General features: G+C 42.0%; 1 protein-coding gene across 10 annotated transcripts in view; it reads left to right on the top strand.

Annotated features, from left to right (window-relative positions):
- The window catches only part of hectd1 (HECT domain containing 1), a 133,302-nt gene that overhangs the window by 14,927 nt on the left and 91,557 nt on the right, over positions 1–26,818 (top strand). For all 10 annotated transcript variants that reach the window (XM_078233680.1, XM_078233675.1, XM_078233678.1 and 7 more), the window contains exons 3-9: positions 8,886–9,120; positions 15,704–15,931; positions 18,144–18,428; positions 19,088–19,358; positions 19,444–19,520; positions 19,726–19,824; positions 26,662–26,776. In XM_078233680.1, coding sequence (XP_078089806.1) covers positions 8,886–9,120; positions 15,704–15,931; positions 18,144–18,428; positions 19,088–19,358; positions 19,444–19,520; positions 19,726–19,824; positions 26,662–26,776 — 1,310 coding nt within the window. The remainder of the gene's footprint in view (positions 1–8,885; positions 9,121–15,703; positions 15,932–18,143; positions 18,429–19,087; positions 19,359–19,443; positions 19,521–19,725; positions 19,825–26,661; positions 26,777–26,818) is intronic.

The following is a 26,818-nucleotide window of genomic DNA, read 5'->3' as shown; positions in this document are numbered from 1 at the left end:
GGTGACGACGGGCAGGTAAGCAGGGATTGGCGAGAACGCAGCTGCCAGACTTGGCCTGGGAGCCCAGCCTCGGACACCCTGCGGGGGACTGATTGGCAGGTACAGCGAATGAAAGCAACAGAATAACCCAGATTCATCCCCAACTTCCAAATGGTTAAACTGATCCAAGTGCATGGAAGTGACGCAACTCGGAGTGAAAAACACACAAAAGTGTGTGTGTTTTTGGAAAAATAGTTACGCTCTTCACTGGTAGTGCTGGTCGGTATCTTGTCTCCTGCCCTGGTGCTACCAAAAGATCTGCATGCAATCCTAAAGAAAAAATGTCAATCAAATAACTATTCTCGTTCTCCACTGCCAAAGAAACTTCAGCCTATGTCTCAGGCTGGCTTGGTTATTGTCACTTCCCATGTATGCTGGTGTAATAATGATCATTGCTCAGTCCCACAATGACCTTTAGCAAAAGGGACCTGGTCGTTTTCCCAGTTGGAGTGTTCTCAGGTTAACAGGATCTCCCTTTCCACCCCTTCTATTTCAAGCCAAACTCCGAGAAAGAAACTTTTCAATTCTTGTTGCGATCTTTTTTTAAAAGCCCATTGCAAAAAAAATAAACACAAATTGGAAATGCAAGCTGAAGATGTTGGAATTGGATGGGCCAGCTTGCTGAGGAAACTGAGGAGCAGTGCCTGGGTTCACACAGGAGTTCTGCCACATATTTACCGTTATCCCAAACTTAAAGCGACACAAGGCAATGGGAACTTCTCAATTGAGTTAATACAGTCAGTGTTCACTTCTGAGAATTATCAAGTGGAGATTTAGCAATTCATAGAAATCATAGAAACCCTACAGTGCAGAAGGAGGCCATTCGGCCCATCGAGTCTGCACCCACCCAGGCCCTACCCCTACATATTTTACCCGCTAATCCCACTAACCTACGCATCTCAGGACTCTAAGGGGCAATTTTTTTATTTAACCTGGCCAATCAACCTAACCCGCACATCTTTGGACTGTGGGAGGAAACCGGAGCACCCGGAGGAAACCCACGCAGACACGAGGAGAATGTGCAAACTCCACACAGACAGTGACCCGAGCCGGGAATCGAACCCAGGACCCTGGAGCTGTGAAGCAGCAGTGCTAACCACTGTGCTACCGTGCCGCCCCATGGGACGATTCCTGTTGTGTGAGGGGTGGTCCAATGGTTGAATAAATATGCCAGTTTGGTCTCTCTGGACACTGCAGATTGCTTCTTCATGCCAAGCTTAAAAGTTTGCACTGCTCATTCAGCCAAATCATTCGATGACGGGTGATTGGGTGCTGTTCTAATGTTTGATTCTGTTGGAAAATATGAAGTCCTGGAACTCAGTACTCGTAAAGGTAGTTCCATTGTCAAACACCAGGACTTCGTAGTTTCTTAATGGTAGCATGGGAAGTGATGGCACCTATGTGATGTGTCTCCAACCATTTGGAGTGTGCGTTGACCACAATTAAGAACATGGAGCCCCAAAAAGGTCCAGTAAAGTCTATATGCACTTGTGCCCAGATCCTACCAGGCCACAATCAACTCAACTTTTTCCAATGGGGAGTATGGAACTGGTCTCGCTCAAATACTTGGGTGTAGCATCGGGGTTGACGTAGATCTTAGCTTTGACTTCCCTTATTTTACCAAGCCCTTCTTGGAAGACTTTGTGGTACTTATTAATTTTGTACAATCCCCCCGCTCCCAGCCAGAAGATATCCAGCCAGTTCGGTCTGATGTCTGATCTCTCCCCGTAAGGCCTTGTACCCATACAATGATGAGTGGAAGTCGAGCTGACTGCTGCCTGCAAGTTACTAGGGTTGCTATAGTGCCCTTTCTGCAACGATTCCCCTGTGTCGGTGGCCAGCCTGGCCTATGTATTTTTTTAAGTTCAGGGACTGAATACCAGCCCAAAGGTGATTCTTAGTCTGCTCCCCAATAACAGAGACTGCAGCCCCCATATCCACTTCTATTTTTAATGAATGATCATTAACAACGCCACCAGTATGGGGGCACCCTTTGTCATGGAGATGCAATTTAATTGCATTGTCCCTGTTCCTGGCTGTGGGCCTATCTGCAAGGTACAGTCCGGTACTGGCCGTAGCCTTTTTTTGAAATAACACGTGTTTTGACTGTCCCAATATCTTAGCCTCAGTTATGGTCTCCTGCAGCATTTGCAATTGTCTGCTGTCTGGCATCTGCAACCTTCTGGAATATGCTCCCTAGGAGTCTGAAGGCTGTCCCGTTGTAAGTATGATCTGGAGGGAAGAAAAAAACCTCGCCAATGTAATAATCTTACCGAGGTCCATCTTCAGATACCAATCACTGTTTATTTACAGTGTGTTCGAAATGCTGTTCAGTGGCTGTAGAGTGCAGGTTAACCCCCGGGTCTTTCAACTGCCAGCCTGAGTGGAACCAGCTGATTTTAAATCCATCCACTGCTCTCTCACAATTGGGTGAGCCTAAAAGGGGAGCTTGTGTTCTCCGAGGCCTGTGGGGAGATCTATTGATGATCCCCTGTGGCCATCGTAACACTGAGTTAGTTCACCAAACTCTCTCCTGTTACCTAAATAGTTGAAGTCTGAAATTAACACAAGTAGAACTTAAGTTCAAATAATACTTAGAACTTGCACAGAACTTGAAAATTGTTGTTATGAGAAAAGATTAGGTAGGTTAGTATTGTTTTTCTTAGAACAGAGGAGGCTGAGGGGTGACCTAATTGAGGTGTACAAAATTAAGAGGGGCCCAGTTAGAGTAGATAGGGAAGGCCTCATTCCCCAGCAGAGGGACCAATTACCAAGGGGCATATATTTAACCTGATTGATAGGATTAGAGGGGATATTCGGAAAGATCTTTTCACCCAGAGGCTGATAGGTGTCTGGAGTTCATTGCCTGGATTGTTGGTTGAAGCAGAAACCCTCAATTCATTTAACGGTTACCTGGATCTACACCTGAAGTGCTGTAACCTGCAAGGCTACAGACTAAGTGCAGAAATGTGCGATTAGAATGGGTGGCTGTTTTTTTTCAGCTGGTGCAGACATGATGGGTTGAATGGCCTCTTTCTCTGTCGTCAACTCTTTTATAGTTCTACAGATGTAGGAATTTATACAACATAGGTCAAGCAGCATGAGAATGAAACAGTTTTAGGCCAATGACCTTTAATCGGAGCTGCAAGATGCTAGGAATGAAACCGATTTTAAGCTTCAGTGATAGTGGAGGACATGAATGATTAGATGACAAAAGTTATGATGATACAAGACAAGGAGGTGATGAGATAAATAAGCAAATGTAAAATGAGTCCAGAGGAGTGTAAATCCTTGCAGCAAAATAAAATCAGGAAATAGCCATGGGATTGTTTACATTTGCCTGAGCGGACTGATATTTGGTCTAATATTTTTTCCTTGACTTTGTAATATTCCCTACTTGTTGGGAAAGGCAAACGCCCTGAACTAATTTATTTTGTTGGAGCATTTAAGATTATAGAATTGTGTAATGGTGGAGCCACCGCATTATATACTTCTAGGCCTATTGCAATGTTCTGCTGCAGGCTGGATTCAATTCATTAAACATAAAGCTGCAGCAAATGGAGTGCCAGTGCTGTTTATAAGTTCATGAGATGTAGGAGCAGAATTGGGCCATTCGGCCCATCGAGTCTGCTCTATCATTCAATCATGGATGATATGCTCCTCATCCCCATTTTCCTGCCCGCTCCCCATAACCCTTCAACCCATTGCCAATTAAAAATCTGTCTAACTCCTCAAATTTACTCACTGTCCCAGCATCCACAGCACTTTGGAGTAGTGAATTCCACAGATTCACAACCCTTTGGGAGAAGTAGTTTCTCCTCAACTCTGTTTTAAATTTGCTATCCCTTATCACAAGACTATGACCTCTCGTCCTAGAATGCCTGACAAGAGGAAGCATCTGCTTCATGTCTACTTCATCCATACTTTTTATCATCTTATATACCTCAATTTGATCTCCCCTCATTCTTCTAAATTCCAGAGAGTACAGGCCTAAACTATTCAATCTCTCTTCATACGACAAACCCCTCACCTCTGGAACCAATCTCCTGAACTGCCTCCAATGTCACTACATCTTTCTTCAAATGAGGGGACCAAAACTGTGCACAATACTCCAGGTGCGATCTCATCAATGCCTTGTATAGTTGCAACAGCACTTCCTTATCTTTTATATTCTATTCCCTTAGCTATAAATACCAACATTCCATTTGCATTCTTTATCATCTGTTGTACCTGCATTCTAGTTTTCTGTGACTCATGAATGAAGACACCCAGATCCCTCTGCATTGGAGCACACAGAAGTCTCTCCCTATTTAGGTAATAAGTCGCCTTCCCATTTTTTCTGACCAAAATGGTTGACCTCACATTTATCCATGTTAAACTCCATCTGCCACCTTTTTGCCCGGTCTCCTAACCCATCTATATCCATGTTTTAGGGCTCTTATTTCCTCCTTGCAACTTACTGTCCTGCCTATTTTTGTGTCATCTGCAAATTTGGCTGTTGAGCCTTCTATCCAAGTCATTAATGAAGATTATAAGTAGCTGGAACCCAAGGACCGAACCCTGTGGCACCCCACTAGTTACTTTTGGCCATCCAGAAAAACACATGAATCCTGACTTTGTCTTCTGTCCATCAGCCAGTCACCTATCCAAGCTAATAACTTACCCCTAATCCCATGTAATCTAACCTTGTGAATTAATCTTTTGTGTGGCACCTTATCAAATGCCTTCTGGAAGTCCAGATATACTACATCTACAGGATCCCATTGTCCTCTGGTTCTTACATCTTCGAATAACTCTAGCAAATTAGTCAAACATGATTTGACCTGTTGTTTGTCACCAATATGCTTGGACTGATTTTCAATGTAAAGGTCACCTTCATCAAATGGCAAGAAGACCAGGTCTTATTTTAAACCTCCTGTCAGTCACAAGAGGGTGTTTTGACAATTATTTGTCAAACGTGACAGACAAGGTTCAAACTTGGTACTTGGTGACCTTTCTAATGTTCAAACTGAAAACACTTGAGAAAATAATTACAATTCACAGGTTAAATGTCTCTTTACTGTTTTAAGTTAACACAACTTCAGTATACGTATCAGTGTGAATTTAAAATTCGATTCAAGTTAGACCCAGTTTATAAATTTATTTTTGTGCATTACTTCATAGTGTTGTATGGTTGAGATGTTGTTGCTTGGTGGGGGCACAAGGGTGGCGGGGGAGAGAGGTGAGAGCAGGTCGAGGGTGGCGGGCGCGCAGGAAGGGAGGGGTGGGTTGGAGGAAATCTTCAATGGGCCCCTCAGGATGCAGGGGATGAGGGTTACCCGTAAAGGTCGGCCTTGGACTCTTGCTTAGAGAAGATACAACAAGGCACATGCTGCAAACTGGACATTGGTGGAACACAGGGATTTTCAAAATGCACTTCTGATGCCTTTACAGATCTGGCTGCAGTGAACTGGTGTTGTGTATTGTAGCTTGCTGTGCACGATACAACCTGGCGATTCTAAAGATGGGCGGACTTGTCATGACAAGATGGAGGAGCTGTTTTGATTTCTTCTACTATTCTCCTCCAGTGTGTTCCCCTTTTATTGAAGATGGTATCTTCCAACTGTTTGGTTCCACAGGATAGGTGTTCACCTGTGTTTGCCAAGTGGTTATTGTCTGTTGGTTAATTTCGTGACAGTGGCTCTTGGACATTGAAGCTAAATATTGCCATTTGCACTTAAAGCAAAGTCATGCACCCGGGTGCTCAGACCTACCCCCCAGTTGAGATCAACTCCGCATCGGCTTGACCTTCATGGTTTGCATTTCCAATCTTTAGCCAATTGAACTTGTCTGTATATCTATACCCTCAACAAAGTGAACTTTGATAATTAAGTGTAATGCGCTGAAAAGAAAAATAATTTTTGTTTTCCATCTGAGGTGTACAATTTCTTGCCTGCTTAATCACTTTTTGTGTTCAGCACCATGTTTAAGCTCAAATTCTGCTTTTAAAAAGTCTGCCACGAGCATGTGTACAGTAAGCTCCATTTTAAATTGCCTCATTTGTTCCGATTTAGCATTGGGGCTGAAATGGGACCAATATGCACATTTAGTTATGGAATTTCCACTTAAGTGTTGTTTCACACTGGGCCACTGTAACATCGCATGACCCAATTAGTGCCATTTTGGGGTGGCCACACCCTGACCCTCCTGCTTACCACTTCTCTTCTGTCTCTAGCTCCTCCCAACCATCCCACTTGCTGCTCCCCTCCCCAAACCCCCTACTTGCTACTTCCCTGGGGTGGCACGGTGGCACAGTGGTTAGCATTGCTGCCTCACAGCTCCAGGGACCTGGGTTCGATTCCCGGCTTGAGTCACTCTGTGTGGAGTTTGCACTTTCTCCCCATGTCTGTGTGGATTTCCTCCAGGTGCTCCGGTTTCCTCCCACAGTCCGAAAGACGTGCTGGCTCGGTGTATTGGCCATGATAAATTCTCCCTTTGTGTACCCGAACAAGCGCCGGATTTTGGCAACTAGGGGATTTTCATAGGAACTTAATTGCAGTGTTAATTTAAGCCTACTTGTGACACTAATTAATAAACTTCAAACAATCATCTTTCAAAATTCTGTAGACTCTAAAGTGGCTCCTGCAGTTTGGAAGGTAAAAAATGTAACCCCCCTAGTTAAGCAAGGAGGGAGAAAGAAAACAGGGGAGGACATAACCTGTTAGCCTGACATCAGTAGTAGGAGGAAAGCTAGTGTCCATTGTAAAGAAAGTGATAACAGGACACTTCGAAAATGATGGTAAGATTGGTCAGAGTCACTGTGGATTTAGGAAAGGGACTTTTAACAAATCAGTTGGAGCTTTTTGAATATCCAACCAGTGGATGTTGAATAGTTAGATTTTCAGAAAGCTATTGATAAGGTCTTACACAAGAGGCTAATAAATAAAATTAGAGCACCTGTAATTGGGGGTAATATACTGGCATGGATTGGGAACTGGTTAACAGAGAAGAAATAAATTGGTTATTTTCAAATTGGTGGGTTGTAACTTGTGGAGCTCTACAAGGATCAGTGCTTAGGCCCCAACTCTACACGATCTATATCATGATTTGGATGTGGGGATTAAATGTAATATTCCCAAGTTCATAAATGACACAAAATTAGATGGAACTGAGTCTCGAAACAGTCTCAGAATAAGAGACAGGCCAAAAAAGATTGAGATGAGGGAAAATTTCTTCTTTCAGAGCTGTGCACCCTCTGACTCATGTGCAGTCTACCTGAAGCTGAATCAGTGTTTTATAGGTTTATCATAACTTCTTGCTCCTTACTCTTATGCTTCTATTTTTGAAGTCCAAGATCCTGTATTCAGTTTAACTGTTCATTAATCCACCTTGTCAGCTGAAATAATTTGTGGCACTTTCCCCCCCCACCCCCACTCCCCCAACCTTAGAATTGCACCCTTTATTTTATGTTGCCTTTCCCCATCCTTCCTACCAAAATGAATCATTTCACACATTAAATTTTACCAGCCACTTGACTGCCCATTCGACTAACCTATGTCCTTTTGATGTTTAACACTACCTCCTCACAATTCATAAGTTTCATGTCATTCTGAAATTTTAAAATTGTGCCCTATACGCCAATGTCTAGGTCATTAAGATAAATCAAGAACAGCAAGGGCCCAAACACTGAACCCTTGGGAACCCTGCTATAAACTTCCCTCCAGTTTGAAAATTCCACCTCAACTCTTTCCTGTCACACAGTCAGTTTTGTATGCCATCAGCTCTAACTTTGGTCTCGCGTCTTTTATGCTGCACTTGCTCTCCTTCGTGTACACCACATAAAGACATGACCCTCAACTACTCTCACTGTTATCACATTTTTAAAAAAAACATGCATGTTAGTTAAACACAATTTTAACAATTGTGTGCTGACTTTCCGTAATTAACCCGCATTTGTTCAAATTCGTGCTTTGTCCCAAATCATCCTTTTCTAAAAGCAATGAGGTTAAATTGACTGGGCTGCAGTTGCTGGGCTTATCATGATACCCTTCCTTCGATGAGGATGTAACATTTGTAATTTCCCTGTCCTCTGACTTCGCCCCTGTATCTAAGGTGGATTGGAAAATTAAGGCTAGTGCCTCTGCAATTTCCATGCTTGCCTCCCTCAGCTCTCTCCGATGCATGTCATCTAATCCTGATGACATTCTAACTTTTACGGCCGATCCAAACCTCCTCGCTATCAATTTAAAGCAATCAAGTGTCTCCGCTACATCCTGTCACAAACCTGAAACACTGACTGTTTCTCTCCACAGATGCTGCTGGACCTGTTAAGTATTTCTAACTTTTTTTGTTTTTAGTTCTGATTTTCAGCATCTGCTTCTAATATTTTATTTCACAGGCATCATAAATGGAAGAGTAGTTGTGCCATTGGATATAGTTTCCTGAATGCTGTGCCATTTTGTTTTCTTTGGACAGTTTCCACTCCAAAAAAAAATCTTGTTAAATCTATTCATTAACTAAAAGGACAGAATGGAAAGTTGATGCTTCGGATGAAATTTGCCTTGTGTCTGTGTTTTTGGGTTGTGAGTTGAAATAGATTATCATTCTCAGTGACTTCAAAAATGTCCAGTAAAGCCTTGCTTTGTATAGGATATTGGAGTGAGTTCCAACAGCCCACTGATGACTTTTCTCCTTTCTTCGAAGAGTAAGAGGTGTTTGAAGTAGCTTGTTTGTTACTGATTAATGATTTATGCTGAGGTTGATCTCATTCTCCCTTTAATTAAAAAGCAAAAAAAAATGATTATGTTTGGCGGCATTGCTTGTCTGCAGATGTAGCCCTTTTTTCTAAAGTGTTTTTGCTTTTGTAGGTGCCCTCCTCGTACCTTTCTACCAGCTCTATGCAAAATCTTTCTGGATGAAAGTGCTCCTGACAATGTGTTGGAAGTGACGGCACGTGCCATAACATATTACTTGGATGTATCAGCTGAATGTACACGAAGGATCGTTGGAGTTGATGGAGCCATAAAAGCACTTTGTAACCGATTGGTTGTAGTTGAGCTCAATAATAGGACCAGTAGAGATCTAGCTGAACAGTGTGTGAAGGTAATGAACATCTTTCTGTAATTGATTCAGTTTTTAAAAATCTTCCAACTGGTGGATCTCGCTTTTAAAAAATAGTGGGAACTGACTTTTCACTTCTGGAACCTGGAGTCAGATCTTGCACAAACAGATGGGGGCAAGTTTCCTCGGTCTAATGACTTTCAAGGTCACATTTGAGATCCGTTTGGGCAGTCTCCATCTAGTTTTCTACTAGCCATGTCACAAAGCTTCCTCTAAGTTGATACAAATTGGAGAGAGGCTACCAGCTGGCTCTTTGGGAATTGCAAAATGTTATACATTAGGAATTTTATTCTACATGTGACCGTGCTTTCCCTGATCTGGAATTGCTTGATATTGATGTGGGAAGACTTCCATTCTCCAGGACAATCATCCTCCATACTGATGACCCTAACAGTTAGAATTGTACAGCTCTTAGCAGGTGACTTCTCTAACTAGGCTTGCTGGCCAATTAAATTTAGGAGATATTTTTAGGTCAGACTTGAATTTAACTCAAGTTAGTTAATTAATTAAAAGTTTGAGTTTTTAAATATTTCAAGTTACTTCAGTTTTGCTATGAAATTTTAATGACAGTCTTGTTTATTGTGGGTCATCTTTTCTGATTTGCTCATGGTAACGACATGGTATTGATGGAGCCAATTAGGAAGCACTTTAGAAACCTGAACTTACAACACAAGACTTTATCTAATGGAAATCGGAAGTAAAATGAGATTTACCATGTTTGCTAACTCATTTGAATTATTCTAACTAAAATTTCCCTGATAAATTTCTTGGGCAGATTCTTGCTTAAAAATAGGGCCACATCATTAGTTTTGAACAATTAATTGATAAAATATAACTGCCAAATAGTAGTTGGCACCAAACATCTTTGTAGTCTAAAATTTTGCAGCAAAAACTGGTCCTTACCCATTTTGCCTTATCAGGAAGGGATATTTCCCAGAAGTTATATGAAAATTGGCTGAGAGGCAGGAAGCAGAGGGTGATGGTAGACGAATCTTTCTGTGACCGCAAGTCTGTTTCCAGTGGGGTTCTGCAGGGCTTGGTGCTGGGCCCCTTGCTATTTGTGGTATATATTAATGATTTGGACTTAAATGTGGGGGAAGTTCGTGGATGACATGAAAATTGGTAGGGCAGAAAATATTGAGGAGGATAGCCAATAACTGCAGAAGAGTGTCAATTGACTGATCAGGTGGGCAGAACAGTGGCAAATTGAATTTAAAACCTGAAAAGTGTGAGGTAATGCTCTTGGGGTGCACTATGAATCGTAGGACTCTGGAAAGTACTGAAGATCAAAGGGACCCTGAAGTGTCATTGGAGTATTATTGTATTATTATCCAGGTATTATTGGAGAAGGTTCTTCGAGACAGGATTTATTCCCACTTGGAAATAAGTGGACGTATTAGCACGAGGCAACATGGTTTTGTGAAGGGGAGGCCGTGTCTCACGAACTTGATCAAGTTTTTCGAGGAAGTGACGAAGATGATTGATGAGGGTAGGACAGTGGATGTTGTCTGCATGGACTTCAGTAAGGCCTTTGACAAGGTCCCTCATGGCAGACTGGTGCAGAAGGTGAAGTCACATGGGATCAGAGTGAACTAGCAAGGTGGATACAGAACTGGCTCGGTCAAAGAAGATAGAGAGTAGCAGTGGAAGCGTGCATTTTTGAATGGAGGGCTGTGACAAAAGGTGTTCCTCGGGGATCAGTGCTGGGACCTTTGCTGTTTGTAATATAAATAAATGATTTGGAGGAAAATGTAACTGGATTGATTAGTAAGTTTGCGGACGACACAAAGGTTGGTGGATTTGCGGATAGCAATGAGGACTATCAGGATATAGATCAGTTGGAGACTCGGGCGGAGAGATGGCAGATGGAGATTAATCCGGACAAATGTGAGGTAATGCATTTTGGAAGGTCTAATACAGGTAGGAAATATACAGTAAATGGCAGAATCCTTGAGAGTATTGATAGGCAAAGGGATCTGGGTGTACAGGTACACAGGTCACTGAAAGTGGCAATACAGGTGGAGAAGGTAGTCAAGAGGCATATGGCATGCTTGCCTTCATCGGGCGGTGTATTGAGTTTAAAAATTAGCAAGTCATGTTGCAGGTTTATAGAACCTTAGTTAGGCCGCACTTGGAATCTAGTGTTCAATTCTGGTTGCCATGCTACCAGAAGGATGTGGAGGCTTTGGAGAGGGTACAGAAGATTTACGAGGATGTTGCCTGGTATGGAGGACATTAGCTATGAGGAGAGGTTGGAGAAACTTGGTTTGTTCTCATTGGAGCGACGGAGGTTGAGGGGAGACCTGATAGAAGTCTACAAGATTATGAGGGGCATGGACAGAGTGGATAGTCAGAAGCTTTTTCCCAGGGTGGAAGAGTCAATTACTAGGGGGCATAGGTTTACGGTGCGAGGGGCATGGTTCAAAGGAGATGTATGAGGCATATCTTTTACACAGTGAGTAGTGGGTGCCTGGAACTGTTGCCGGGGGAGGTAGTGGAAGCGGATACGGTAGTGACTTTTAAGGGGCGTCTTGACAAGTACATGAATAGGATGGGAATTGAGGGATATGGTCCCCGGAAGGGTAGGGGGTTTTAGTTAAGTCAGGCAGCATGGTCGGTGCAGGCTTGGAGGGCTGAAGGGCCTGTTCCTGTGCTGTAATTTTCTTTGTTCTTTGTATATCCTTAGATCCCTGAACATAAGAACATAAGAAATAGGAGCGGCACGGTAGCACAGTGGTTAGCACTGCTGCTTCACAGCTCCAGGGACCTGGGTTCGATTCCCGGCTTGGGTCACTGTCTGTGTGGAGTTTGCACATTCTTCTCGTGTCTGCGTGGGTTTCCTCCGGGTGCTCCGGTTTCCTCCCACAGTCCAAAGATGTGCGGGTTAGGTTGATTGGCCATGCTAAAATTGCCCTTAGTGTCCTGGGATGTGTGGATTAGTGGGTAAAATATGTAGGGATATGGGGGTAGTGCCTGGGTGGGATTGTGGTCGGTGCAGACTCGATGGGCCGAATGGCCTCTTTCTGTACTGTAGGGTTTCTATGATATTCTTCTATGAGGAGCAGGAGTAGGCCATCTGGCCCTTCGAGCCTGCCCCGCCATTCAACAAGATCATGGCTGATCTGAAGCGAATCAGTTCCACTTACCCGCCTGCTCCCCATATCCCCTAATTCCCTTATCGATCAGAAAACTATCTACCCGTGATTTAAACATATTCAACGAGGAAGCCTCCACCACTTCAATGGGCAGAGAATTCCAGAGATTCACTACCCTCCGAGAGAAGAAGTTCCCCCTCCACTCTGTTCTGAACCGGCCCCCCCTTATTTTGAGGCTGTGCCCTCTAGTTCTGGTTTCCCTTCTAAGTGGAAAGAATCTCTCCACCTCTACCCTATCCAGCCCCTTCATTATCTTTTATGTCTCTATAAGATCACCCCTCATCCTACTAAACTCCAACGAGTACAGACCCAATATGTTTAATCTCTCCTCATAAGCTACACCCGTCATCTCCGGTATCAACCTGGTGAACCTTCTCTGCACTCCCTCCAAGGCCAATATATCCTTTCGCAAATAAGGGGACCAAAACTGCACACAGTACTCCAGTTGCGGCCTCACCAGTGCCTTGTACAGTTGCAGCAAGACCTCCCTGCCTTTATATTCTATCCCCCTCGCGATAAAGGCCAACATTCCATTCGCCTTCTTGATCACCTGCTGCACCTGCAGACTGAGTTTTTGCGATTCGTGCACAAGGACCCCCAGGTCCCTCTGCACAGTCACACGATGTAATTTTTCTCCATTTAAATAATATTCCAATTTACTATTATTTCTTCCAAAGTGGATAACCTCACATTTGCTAACGTTATATTCCATCTGCCAGATCCTCGCCCACTAGCTCAGCCTATCCAAATCTCTCTGCAGACTTTCCGCGTCCTCCACGCAATTCGCTTTCCCACTCACCTTCGTGTCATCAGCAAACCTGAATACCCTAGATTCAGTCCCCTCCTCCAGGTCATCTATGTAAATGGTAAACAATTGAGGCCCCAGCACCGATCCCTGCGGCACGCCACTGGTCACCAACTGCCAACCAGAAAAGCACCCATTTATCCCAACTCTCTGCTTCCTGTTAGATATGATGTGGAGATGCCGGCGTTGGACTGGGGTAAACACAGTAAGAAGTTTAACAACACCAGGTTAAAGTCCAACAGGTTTATTTGGTAGCAAAAGCCACACAAGCTTTCGGAGCTCTAAGCCCCTTCTTCAGGTGAGTGGGAATTCTGTTCACAAACAGAGTTTATAAAGACACAGACTCAATTTACATGAATAATGGTTGGAATGCGAATACTTACAACTAATAAAGTCTTTAAGAAACGAAACAATGTGAGTGGAGAGAGCATCAAGACAGGCTAAGACATCAAGATAGCCTGTCTTGATGCTCTCTCCACTCACATTGCTTCGTTTCTTAAAGACTTGATTAGTTGTAAGTATTCGCATTCCAACCATTATTCATGTAAATTGAGTCTGTGTCTTTATAAGCTCTGTTTGTGAACAGAATTCCCACTCAGCTGAAGAAGGGGCTTAGAGCTCCGAAAGCTTGTGTGGCTTTTGCTACCAAATAAACCTGTTGGACTTTAACCTGGTGTTGTTAAACTTATCCTGTTAGATAGCCAATCCTCAATCCACGCCAACACCTTACCCCTAACTCCGTGTACCCCAATCTTCTGCAGCAACCTTTTGTGAGGCACCTTATCGAACGCCTTCTGGAAATCTAAAAACACCACATCCACCGGTTCCCCTCCGTCAACCGCACTAGTGACATCTTCATAAAAGTCCAGTAGATTCGTCAAACACGACTTTCCCTTCATGAATCCATGCTGCGTCTGCTTGATCGAACCATTCTTATTCAGGTGCTCTGTTATTTCCTCTTTAATAATGGACTCTAGCATCTTCCCAACTTCTGAAGGTGGCAGGGCAGGTAGATGAGGCAATTAATAAGACATATGGGATACTTGCCTTTATTAGCTGAGGCACAGCGCACAGGAGCAGGAAGGTCATAGTGGCACTGTATAAAACGCTGTTTAGGCCATCATTGGAGTACTGCGCGCACTTCTGTTACCACATTATAAGGAGGGTGTGATTGCATTGGAGAGCGTGCAGAGGAGGTGCTGTCTGACTGGTGGGTCTGAGCTATTAGGAAAGATTAGATAGGCTGGGACTATCTTCCTTGAAGCAGCAAAGGTTGAGAGAGGACCTGATAGGGATGTATAAGATTGAGGGGCATAAGGTAGATAGGAAGGCACTTTCTCCATTCATAGAGGGGTTAATAACCAAGGGCCATAGATTTAAGAGAGGTGGAAAGCTAAGAGGGGAGTTGAGGAGAAATATTTTCACCCGGAGGGTAGTGGAAATCTTGAACTCACTGCCTGAAAGGATGGTTGAGTCGGAAACTTTCATAACATTTAAGAATTATTTCGATATTCACTTGTGTTGCCACAGGCACTGGAAAATGGGATTTGTGCAGTCTGATCTTTGACTGGTGTAGACACGCTGGGCCAAATGGCCTCCTCTGTTGCAAACATCTATGAGTCTATGAAAAGCAGCTTTGACTAGTCTGATGACATGCTCTTTTCACTCTCCCTTGGGAGACTCTTCATAAAGAAAGAGAAAAAAAATGTTAGCTAAAAATGGTGGGTTGGGAAAATAATTTCAACTCTGGCCTTGTTTGTTAACTCAACCCAGGTTGCAATCAGTTACTGTATCTCCAATGTCCTAATATAGATAACCTAAGCAAGCTTAGTCTTTCATTATTTTGTACAGTATATTTCAAATACATTCATACTCTTACTATTAGAGCTCAGTAAATATATACGATTTCTTTTACATGTTCTCTTATAGACCTAGTTTGAATGTATGTTTGCACTCAGTCTCATTTATTTGATAGCATATTGCATTGTATTCTGGTCAGTTTTTAGTAATACACTGTTTGAAACCTAGTGAACAGCACATGGCTTGAACAAAATGTATTTTCAGGCAATCAGTTAAGAGACTTCCTGATCTTTGGAGAGCCTCACGTACTGACCTCATCACAACTCTGATGCTACTCAAATATGGTTAGTTACTTCAGGAAAAAAAAAGTTTCGTGATTTTAATAATATATTGGCATTGACAGCCACAAGTGGACCACAGTTCTAGAATTTGAGACCAAAGTTATTGTTCTTTTTGACATTTAATAGTTCAGAAAATGCTCCTTGCTCATATCAAATCACTCAATATTTAAAAGAAATGCAAACTTTGTATTTTGAATGTTACCTCGGGATTGGTCAGCGTATCTCAACTGGGGATCTGAATTTCCCTTCCAGACACGAATTGATCTAAACCTTTCTATTGTTCTCCTTGTCACTGCTATTTTGTCTCTGCTAAAAGCTGCTTATCTTTGAATTACTTTTCTTCAAAAATTTAGAAATTTGCTTTTAACTATTATTATGACAAAATTGTTTTTTACTCTGACCTTCTCATTTTTATACTAACTAATATTCATACCATTGACCATGATTGCGATTTGATTTTATAGGTCCTTGAACTCATCTGTACTCGAGAATCAGGAGCAGTATTTGAAGCTGGAGGCTTAAATTGTGTGTTAACTTTTATACGGGATAGTGGTCACCTTGTACATAAAGACACTTTACATTCTGCAATGGCTGTAGTTTCCAGGCTTTGTGGAAAAATGGAGCCTCAAGATTCATCACTTGAGACTTGTGTGGAGTCTTTGTCTAGTTTATTGAAACACGAAGATCCCCAAGTAAGTAGAGCAATGTCTTGGTGCCATTTATTTTTATACAGATACCTTTAACCAGCATTACAGGTTTTCTTATTCTTTCTTTCTCCCTCCTCCCCCCACCACCATCTCTTCAAAAATTGCTTTTCCTAGACAACAGTTAAGTTGGTTGTTCCTACGTAGTGAATGTTTAATTCTATTTCACTGAGGGGTATCATCAACTGAGTCACTTCACGTTTACATCAGCACAATTTCTAGCATTGGCTATTTGACTGTGTCCCATGGTTAATAATTTCTGATTAATCTAGAGGCATTTCAGTTCACAGGGACCTTTCTCACCTCGAATGTCAATGTACATGTCTAGTGGCCAGTGTTGGCAGATTTCTGGACAGCACTTGTGCTGCTCAAATCACATCAGTCTGTATTTACATATTGAAGATTATGTTTTGCTGGAACAGCATTAAAATATTTTTACTACTTCACTTGATGGACTATAGGCACTCAAAATTGAAGAAGTTAGTTTCTGGTTGATTATTAGCCCAACTGATGTTTAATTTTCTGGAGTTAATATCTGTTTGCCATTTTCATCCTGTCCATTCTGTACCCCTAATTGATTCTGTGTTGTTCTCAGCTTCACTTCTTTGTTCTCCAATGAATGATAGCGAGTTAATACAATTGAGACGCTGAGTCAGGGCTCCTTTGAAATTCGAGTTTTGTTTGCATTTAATGCAAAATTTGAATTGCAGCCTTTTTAATAGCGGGCCTGTAAGGAACAGCGGGCCTGTAAGGAACAGTTCTGAATCTGGGCACTGAGACGCAACTTGGGCACAACAAGTAATACCGCAGATGCATAGATGTTGGGCTGCACTGACTGGAAGGTCGGCAGTATAGGAATATGCTCTTCTTGCTGCTTTGCTTCCAAATATATTGCCCCAAAATGCTGCGTAATTTATACAGGCTGCTTGGCTCAGTTTTGTTGATTGGCATTTCCAGATTGGAAATTATGAAGAGACACTATTTAACAAAATGAAGGAGTGACTTATGAGCAGATCTTTCCAAAGGGAAACAGTATGATATGTCTTTACCAGGCTCCTTTCAAGTTAGGAAGGGTGTAAACTTTGCTGAAGCAACAGTTGAAATTCAAATGTTTTGATTGTACAGTGTTACAAAACAGAGGGATTAATTAACGTTACTTGACCCCCTCAAATATATTTATCTTAAATTTTTAGTTGGTTTTAAATACATTTTCAGTTACTTGAGGGCAGAGGGAAGTTTTAATTATATATTTTTGACTACTGTTACAAAGGGGAGGTTGATCTCCTCTCTGAGAACTAACACGCAACCATTCAGAAGTACCTCCATTATCTGTTAAGTGTGCACAGTCGTAATATCTGCGCTTCAACTTTTCTTGGTTAAATCAAAATAACTACCTGAGACCCTTTGAAAAAGCAACAAGTAACACTTGATTTATGTAACAGTAAACAGGTTAACTAAACTATTAACAAACGGAATAAAACACTATTCTAATGGAATGCTCTTTAACTATACACAATTCCCACGTATTTAAAAAAAAAACCCAGAATTTCTAGTCACTCTCAAATTATAACCAGAAAATTATATCTTCTGGAATCTTCTATTTACTTTGCTGACTTCTGTCTTCACCATCTTCTGTTGGTACCTTTGCGATTGAGATGAGACTTTCTTTTAAGACATAAATGTGGCCGTAACACTGTTAGAGACAGTTGCTGGCTGTCTCTCTCAAGCTGTGAACTGTGGCAAAGGCTGGCCCATAGAGGCAGTACATGGCTGAGGCAGTTGCTGTCTGGTTCTTATAACCCTGATGACATACTAAAATCCCTACGATGGATTGGTTTATAGGTTATCAAAACATCAAATTCAAATCTGATAGGCTGCTGTTATTCAAGTGCCTAGTTTAATCTTGTTAAAATTCAAAAACAACCTGTTTTCTTGGCAGCACCACTGCCGAGCCTCGCGATACAATGTTTCACTCTGTGCTCTCGGTGTACTGAATTGCACCTGCATCCCTTTTAACTCTCTAAGCATAGCAAAAAAAAAACTACCATTTTAACGGACCATGAAATTTTACAACTCTTATCATTTTAGAATTTTAAAATAATTTTACAAACACTAACTTCTCAAAACTTCAAATCTTGATTTTCAGTTCTGAGTGGCAAAATATAATCCAAATAGTAGATTGGCCTTTTCTTACTTTCAGGTGTCAGATGGAGCTTTGCGTTGTTTTGCTTCCTTAGCAGACAGGTTCACTCGTCGTGGAGTTGATCCAGCTCCCTTAGCAAAACATGGATTGACAGAAGAGCTGCTTTCTCGCATGGCAGCAGCAGGAGGTTTAGTGGCAGGAGCATCTTCATCTGCTTGTAAACCAGGCCGTACTTCCACAGGAGCAACTCCCAACGCAGCCGATTCTAAACTGAGTAACCAAGTATCAACAATAGTTAGTCTGCTATCCACACTCTGCAGAGGCTCTCCTGTTGTGACACATGTAAGGATTCAACCTTTTTTCAACTTTCCTACTCGTGCATATTTTTGTAACAAACTATAGAAAGATGTTAAATACATTACTGTCTTGAAAAAATGCATACAAAAACGTTAAATTTATTACTGTTGTGCATCTTGATGGGGCATGTTCAAGTGTTGCCAAAATGTTATAAATGATAAAATAGACAGTACTTCCATGATTCCTGATTAGAGTTTATCTTTTCTATTAAAGTATGATATTCATTGGAGGATCTTGGAACTCTGGATTAATTGGATTGTCCTCCAGATATGATTAATGTTCAGTTTATAATTGGATTTATTCATAACTTTCCTGAAGTAAGAATTCAAGCACAGGATTTCAGTGCTGCATTTGAATCTGAAATCAAAAATCTTATGAAACATAAAGACAGAAGATGCTGGAAATACTTCACAGGTCAGACAGCATCTCTCGAAAGAAACAGTAAACATTTCAGATCGCCAACTTTTCATCAGAAATAATCAAGTCACGGATCTAAAATCCGATCTCTCTTTTAGAGCTCAAATTAAAATGAAGCACTTATCAGTACTTGTATACCACAGTACTTGATGAGGTTGGAATTATTTGCATCCTGTCCTAAGATTTGTTGTTTGTCACTATAATGTTAATAAATGCTTTCCTCCTAGGATTTATTAAGATCAGCACTACCTGACTCGATAGAAAGTGCACTTCAAGGTGATGAAAGATGTGTGCTTGACACTATGCGATTGGTGGATCTGCTTCTGGTATTACTTTTTGAAGGAAGGAAAGCTTTGCCAAAGTCCAGTGCTGGCTCCACAGGCAGGATACCTGGCCTTCGGAGGTTAGATAGTTCTGGCGAACGCTCTCATCGGCAGCTTATTGATTGCATCCGTAGTAAAGACACTGATGCATTGATAGATGCCATTGATACCGGAGGTAGGTCAATGTTAATAATACAAATGTTGTTCATGCAAAATGCGCCTTTCCCCAAACTAATTCCTGTTTATGACTTCTTGTATAGCATTTGAAGTGAATTTTATGGATGATGTTGGCCAAACTCTCCTGAATTGGGCCTCGGCTTTTGGAACTCAGGAAATGGTAAGAAAACCTAGCAACTTTAGAACATGTCTTAAAGTCTGTGCTTTATTCTCATAAATATGGTGTGAATGGAAAAATAATTAACTCGATAACACTTTGAAGAACCTAATATTTTGAAGTACCTAATTCGGTATTGAAAAAAATCTCGACACATATTAAAAATTGAGCAGGAAAGCCTGACACCAGAATGGCTTATCTTTTTCAGGTGGAATTTCTTTGTGAGAGGGGTGCAGATGTTAATAGGGGTCAAAGATCCTCATCTTTGCACTATGCAGCTTGTTTTGGAAGGCCACAAGTTGCAAAGGTATGATTTGATTCTTTTCCTGTAGTTAACGATAGCCGAAAAATAAGCTTCCTGTTAGCTTGCTTGATGAAAGGTACTGAACCATTACGTGCAGTCCAAGGTACTTTGCTTGATTTGTTGGATTGGGGAACAGCTAAGAAAAGAATCATCATCGCAGCTGATTGCTATATATTGACCTGCTTGAAAAAATACTGTGTGCATTTCTGTGTTGATCACATGCATAATGAATAACCACTTAAATTAATTACTAGAGGGTGGCTGGTACCGTCTCTTGATCCTCTCAAAACTCCAATTAAAACATCTTACAGACATCTTCATAGATGCTGTCCTCCCGTAATTACAGTAATGATTTTGGGGCTAACTGTAGGAAAGCCGATATGGTGTTTGTAGCAAAACAGCGGCAAGGAAAAAGCAGAGTTTCAACAGGATCTAGAAATGCTGTTCATAGAGCTAACTAAAGCTTTTGACAATGAGTCAACCTGGTCTGTGGCCCTTGCTCTCCAAGCTAGGGTATCTAAATGAGTTGATTAAAATCCTGCACCTATCGCATGATGGCAGGGATCAACATATTTGTGTGTGTGGTGAGATGACTAGTGTTTTTGTGGTAATTAGCGATCTGAATTCTAGAAAAAACATGAGAAATGGGAGCAGGAATAGGCAGGCTATTCAGCCCTACAGGAGGAACATCCTCTCAACATCTACTTTGCCGATCCCCCTCAGAATTGTTTCTTTCTATAAGATCTCCTCTTGTCTAAACTCTCAAAGTATAGGCCCAACCTGCTCAACCTTTCCTCATAAACCAAATTCCTTCAATCAAGAAATTGGACCATGCTCTCAACCTGTCCTGCTACCTTCAACAATTAATCGCATATGTATCTAGGTACCTCTGCTTTTGCATCCCTTTAGAATTGTACCCTTTATTTTATATTTTCGCCCTGTGTTCTCTCAACCAAAATTAATCATTTCACAGTCCTGCATTGAATTTCATCAATTATTTGTTTGCCCATTCTTTCAACTTGTCCCATGTCCTTTTGAAGTTCTAAACTGCAATACTCCCAATTTTGTATCATTCTCAAGTTTTGAAATTTTGTGCCTTGTACACCAAGGTCTAGACTTTTAATGTATTTGCGGTTTTCCAATCTGTTTGGAATTTCCGGAATCTAGGGAAATTTGAAAGATTAGAATAGGGCGGCACGGTAGCACAGTGGTTAGCACTGCTGCTTCACAGCTCCAGGGTCCCGGGTTCGATTCCCGGCTCGGGTCACTGTCTGTGTGGAGTTTGCACATTCTCCTCGTGTCTGCGTGGGTTTCCTCCGGGTGCTCCGGTTTCCTCCCACAGTCCAAAGATATGCGGGTTAGGTTGATTGGCCAGGTTAAAAAATTGCCCCTTAGAGTCCTGGGATGTGTAGGTTAGAGGGATTAGCGGGTAAAATATGTGGGGGTAGGGCCTGGGTGGGATTCTGGTCGGTGCAGACTCGATGGGCCGAATGGCCTCCTTCTGCACTGTAGGGTTTCTATGATTTCTATGAGAACTACCACTTCTTCAGGCACCTTTAAGACCCATGGCTGCTGACCATCAGACTTGCCTGTTCTTGGTTCCATTTGTTTTCCAAGTTCTTTTTCTCTAGTGACAGTAAAAAAAAAGTAATTTATTTTATGTTCCTCCCTTTTGTAGTTTGATTTTCTGCTATTCTTGAGATGCTTTCAGGGCCCTATGAAGACAGATGAAAAGCACTTGTTCAAAATCTCTGTCATTTCTTTTGATTCCTACTATTCATCCCTTGGCTTCATTTTCGAAGTGTCTGATGTTTACTTTAACTACACTCTCTTTTATATACTTTTCAAAGTGCTTCCTGTCAGGTTTTATATTTCTTTCTAATTTAATCATATATTCCAATTTCTACCGTTTTTTTAGTAATACTTCGCTAGTTTCTAAAATTTTCCCAATCTCCTGGTTTACTGTCAGTCTTTTGCAGTATTATATGCCTTTTAATTTTGTACAATCGTTGATTTGATTCCTTCATGGGCAGTGCTGGCTGGGCCATCCCTGATTGCTCACCCTATTTGAAGGAGCAGTTAAGAGTCAACTACATTGCTATCACGTGTAGGCCAGAACAGGTAAGGACAGCAGATTTTCTTCTCTATAGGACATTAATGAACCAGATTGGTTTTTACAACAATGGGTTCATGGTCAGCATTAGACTTTTAATTCCAGATTTTTATTGAATTTAAATTTCACCATCTGCGGTGGGAGGATTTAACCTGTATCCCCAGAACATTGCCCTGGGTCTCTGGAATACTCTTCCAGTGATAATTCCACTATGCCACTGCCTTTGCCTTACTTAGCCAACCATGGGTACTGCATCCAGAGTATTTCTCTGGCACAGAATCACACAAGGAAATACCTAGGGTGGGATTATCCGGTCAGGTCCCGCCTGAAAGTCAGTGAACTGTTGGCTGGGCCATCAAATCTTGCGGCAGGGCCACAAAATCCCAGCCTCAATCTTTCTGACACAGAGCCACATGAGGAAATATGCCGAAGGCAGGTAACCAACAATCTGGTCAAAAAAGTAAATGTTGCAGAATGTCAGGAGGGAAAATGTGCAAAGGTAGAAGGGGGGAACTTGATAGCTTCAGGACTTTGGTAGTGAAAGACACGATGACCGGTTAGAGAGGGACAGACTTGAGGAGCACAGGTGCCTCAAAGTTGTGGGGCTGACGGAGATTGCATTTAGGAAGGTGGGAAGTCAAGAAGGAATTTGTAAACAAAGATGAGAATTTTAACATTTCTTCTGGCTAGTGTAGTTCAGCAAACAGATAGATGATGAGTAAACAGGAACTAATGTAAATTAAATAACTCTGCCAGCAGAGTTTTGGATGAGTACAAGTTTAGAAAGGGTAGAACGTTGGAGGCTAGCCCCCGTGCAGCACATGGCACAGTGGTTAGCACTGTTGGCTCACAGTGCCAGGGACCCAGATTCAATTCCAGCCTTGGGTCATTGTCTGTGTGGAGACTTTCTCCCCATGTCTGCGTGGGTTTCCTCCGAGTGCTCCGGTTTCCTCCCACAGTCAAAGATGTATGGGTTAGCTTGATTGGCCATGCTAAATTGACCCTAGTGTCAGGGAGATTTGCAGGATAAATGTGTGCGGTTGCGGGAGTGGGATTGTGGTCAGTGCAGACTTGATGGGCCGAATGGCCTCCTTTTGTACTGTGGGGATTCCAAGTGCATTAGAATTGTGAAGTCTAGAGGTGATTGAGGCATGGATGAGGGTTTCGGTAGCAGCTGGAGTCAAAGACAAAAATGACTAACTGTCGGCCAGTTAGTCTAATGTCTATTGTGAGAAAACTTGTTAGCAATTTGAAATAAATTTATGAAGCATTTGGAAATGCAAGGTATAACCAAGAACAGCCAGCATAGATGTGTCAACCATGTCTTATTGACCCATGGGGGTGGGACCCAACGCAGTAGGGAGACGGAAGAGAAGAGGTTGAGGACAGCACAGAAGTTAAAGAGAGCACATTAAATAGTAAAGACAGTGTCAATAATTCTAGTGCTAGACAGACCAGGCAAAAGCAAGACAGAGCAAGGAAGTCCAGATTAAACTGCATTTATTTCAATGCAAGAGGCCTGACGGGCAAGGCAGATGAACTCAGGGCATGGATGGGTACATAGGACTGGGATATTGTAGCACTTACTGAAACATAGCTAAGGGAAGGACAGAACTGGCAGCTCAATGTTCCAGGGTACAGATGCTATAGGAAAGATAGAACAGGAGGTAAGAGAGGAGGGCGAGTTGCACTTTTGATTAAGGAAAATATCAGAACAGTGCTGAGAGGGGATATATCCGATGGTTCGCCCACTGACTCTATATGGGTTGAACTGAGAAATAAGAAGGGGGAGATCACTTTTTGGGGTTGGACTATAGGCTCCTAAATAGTCGGTGGGAAATTGTGGAACAAATATGTAAGGAGGTTACAGATGGCTCCAAGAAAAATAGGGTGGTAATAGAAGGGGATTTTAACTTTCCCAACATTGACTGGGACATCAATAGTATTAGAGGGTTAGATGGAGAGAAATTTGAGTATATTTAGGAGGAATTTCTCACTCAGTATGTGGATGGCCTGACTAGAGAGGGGGCAAAACTTGACCACCTTGGGAAATAAGGAAGGGCAGGTGACAGAAGTGCAAGTGAGGGATCACTTTAGGACCAGTGTCAATACTTCCATTAGTTTTAAGATGGCTTTGGAGAATGATAGGTGTGTCCCAAAAGTTAAAATTCTAAATTGGGGCAAGGCCAATTTTGATGGTATCAGGCAGGAACTTTCAAAAGTTAATTGGGGGAGTCTGTGGGAAGGCAAAGGGATGTCTGGTAAGTGGCACCCTTTCAAAAGTGTGTTAACCAGTGTTCAGGGTAAGCAAATTCCTCTTGGAATGAAGGGCAAGGCTGGTAGAAGTAGGGAACCCTGGATGACTCGGGATATTGAGGCCCTGGTCAAGAAGAAGAAGGAGGCACATGACATGCATAGGCAGCTGGGATCAAGTGAATCTCTTGAAGAGTATAGAGGGTGTAGGAGTAGAGTTAAAAGGGAAATCAGCAGGGCAAAAGGGGACATGAGATTGTTCTGGCACATAAGGCAAAGTAGTATCCAAAGAGCTTCGATAAATACATCAAGGGAAAAAGAGTAACTAGGGAGATAGTAGGACCTCTTGAGGATCAACAAGGTCATCTATGTGCAGATCCACAAGACATAGGTGAGATCCTAAATGAATATTTCTCATCCGTATTTACTGTTGAGAAAAGCATGGATGTTAGGGAACTTGGGGAATTAAATATTGATGTCTTGAGGAGTGTACATATTAGAGAGGAGGTGGTGCTGGAAGTCTTAAAGTGCATCAAGGTAGATAAATCCCGGGAACCTGATGAAGTGTACCCAGGGACCTGATGAAGTGTATCCTAGGACACTGTGGGAGGCGCGAGAGGAAATTGCAGAGATACTTGAATCATCGAAAGTCACAGGTGAGGTACCTGAAGATTGGAGGGTGGCAAATGTTGTGCCTTTGCTTAAAAAGGGCAGCAGGGAAAAGCCTGGGAACTACAGGCCAGTGAGCCTCACATCTGTGTTGGGTAAGTTGTTGGAAGGTATTTTGAGAGACAGGATCTACAGGCATTTAGAGATGCAAGGACTGATGAGGGATAGTCAGTATGTCTTTGTGAGTGGAAAATCATGTCTCACAAATTTGATTGAGTTTTTTGAAGGGGTAACCAAGAAGGTAGATGAGGGCAAAGCAGTTGATGTTGCCTACATGGACTTTAGCAAGGCATTTGACAAGGTACCTCATGGTAGGTTATTGCATAAGGTTAAATCTCACGGGATCCAGGGTGAGGTAGCCAAATGGATACAAAATTGGCTTGATGACAGAAGCCTAAGGGTGGTTGTAGAGGGTTGCTTTTCAAACTGGAAGCCTGTGCCCAGTGGTGTGCCTTGGATCAGTGCTGGGTCCACTGTTATTTGTCATTTATATAAATGATTTGGATGAGAATATGGAAGGCATGGTTAGTAAGTTTGCAGATGACACCAAGATTGGTGGCATAGTGGACAGTGAAGAAGGTATCTCGGATTGCAACGGGATCTTGATCAATTGGGCCAGTGTGCTGACGAATGGCAGATGGAGTTTGATTTGGATAAATGCAAGGTGATGCATTTTGGTCGATCGAACCAGGGCAGGACTTACTCAGTTAATAGGGCGTTGAAGAGAGTTACAGAACAAAGAGATTCTAGGGGTATATGTTCATAGCTCCTTGAAAGTGGAGTCACAGGTGGACAGAGTGGTGAAGAAGGCATTCAACATGCTTGGTTTCATTGGTCAGAACACTGAATGCAGAAGTTGGGACGTCTTGTTGAAGTTGTACAAGACATTGGTAGGGCCACACTTGGAATTTTGTGTACAGCTCTGGTCACCCTATTATAGAAGGGATATTATTAAACTAGAAAGAGTGCAGAAAAGATTTACTAGGATACTCCCAGCACTTGATGGATTGAGTTATAAGGAGGGGCTGGATGGACTGGGACTTTTTTCCCGAGGGTGTAGGAGGCTTATGGGTGATTTTATAGAGGTCTGTAAAATAATAAGGGGCATAGACAAGGTGGACAGTCAATATCTTTTCCCAAAGGTAGGGGAGTCTAAAACTAGAGGGCATAAATTTAAGGTGAGAGGGGAGAGATACAAAAGTGTCCAGAGGGGCAATTTTTTCAGAGGGTGGTGAGTGTCTGGAACAAGCTGCCAGAGGTAGTAGTAGAGGCGGGTACAACATGGTCTTTTAAAAAACGTTCAGACAGTTACATGGGTAAGATGGCTATAGAGGGATATGGGCCAATTGGGACTAGCTCAGGGGTTTAAAGGGGGCGGCATGGACAAGTTGAACTGAAGGGTCTGTTTCCATGCTGTAAACTTCTCTGACTATATAATTATTTTTGGAGATGACTGAACAGATAAACAAATGCAATATATAAATTTTATATATATTGAGGGAAATGGTGCAGTTGAAGAGTAATATAAACACAAACAGGTTGGCATGAACTATTAATATTATCATTCCATTTCAGATTTTTAACTGGACAGTTGTAGGACAGTCTGTTTAAAACATGTCAATTAATGGATAATCGCATAATGGGAGCATTAATTTCTTGCCCAATGTCAAAACTATTTACTAATACAATATTTAATGAGAATATTTGAATAAAAAGAGAGATTCACGTAATGACGCGAGAGGAGAGTTAAGAAATTTACTGCATTGAATCTGGTGAGTGAAAATCTTGATTTTTTTTTACTATAGACTCTGTTGAGGCATGGAGCAAATCCAGACCTACGCGATGAAGATGGTAAAACACCTCTGGACAAAGCACGCGAGAGAGGCCACAGTGAAGTTGTAGCTATATTGCAATCTCCAGGTTAGAAATCTTGTATAACATCAAGTCAAAATAAAGTTTTTG

Source organism: Mustelus asterias, chromosome 18 (assembly GCF_964213995.1).
Source record: "Mustelus asterias chromosome 18, sMusAst1.hap1.1, whole genome shotgun sequence".
Classification (NCBI taxonomy): domain Eukaryota; kingdom Metazoa; phylum Chordata; class Chondrichthyes; order Carcharhiniformes; family Triakidae; genus Mustelus; species Mustelus asterias.
This window is presented reverse-complemented; position numbering and strand designations above follow the sequence as displayed.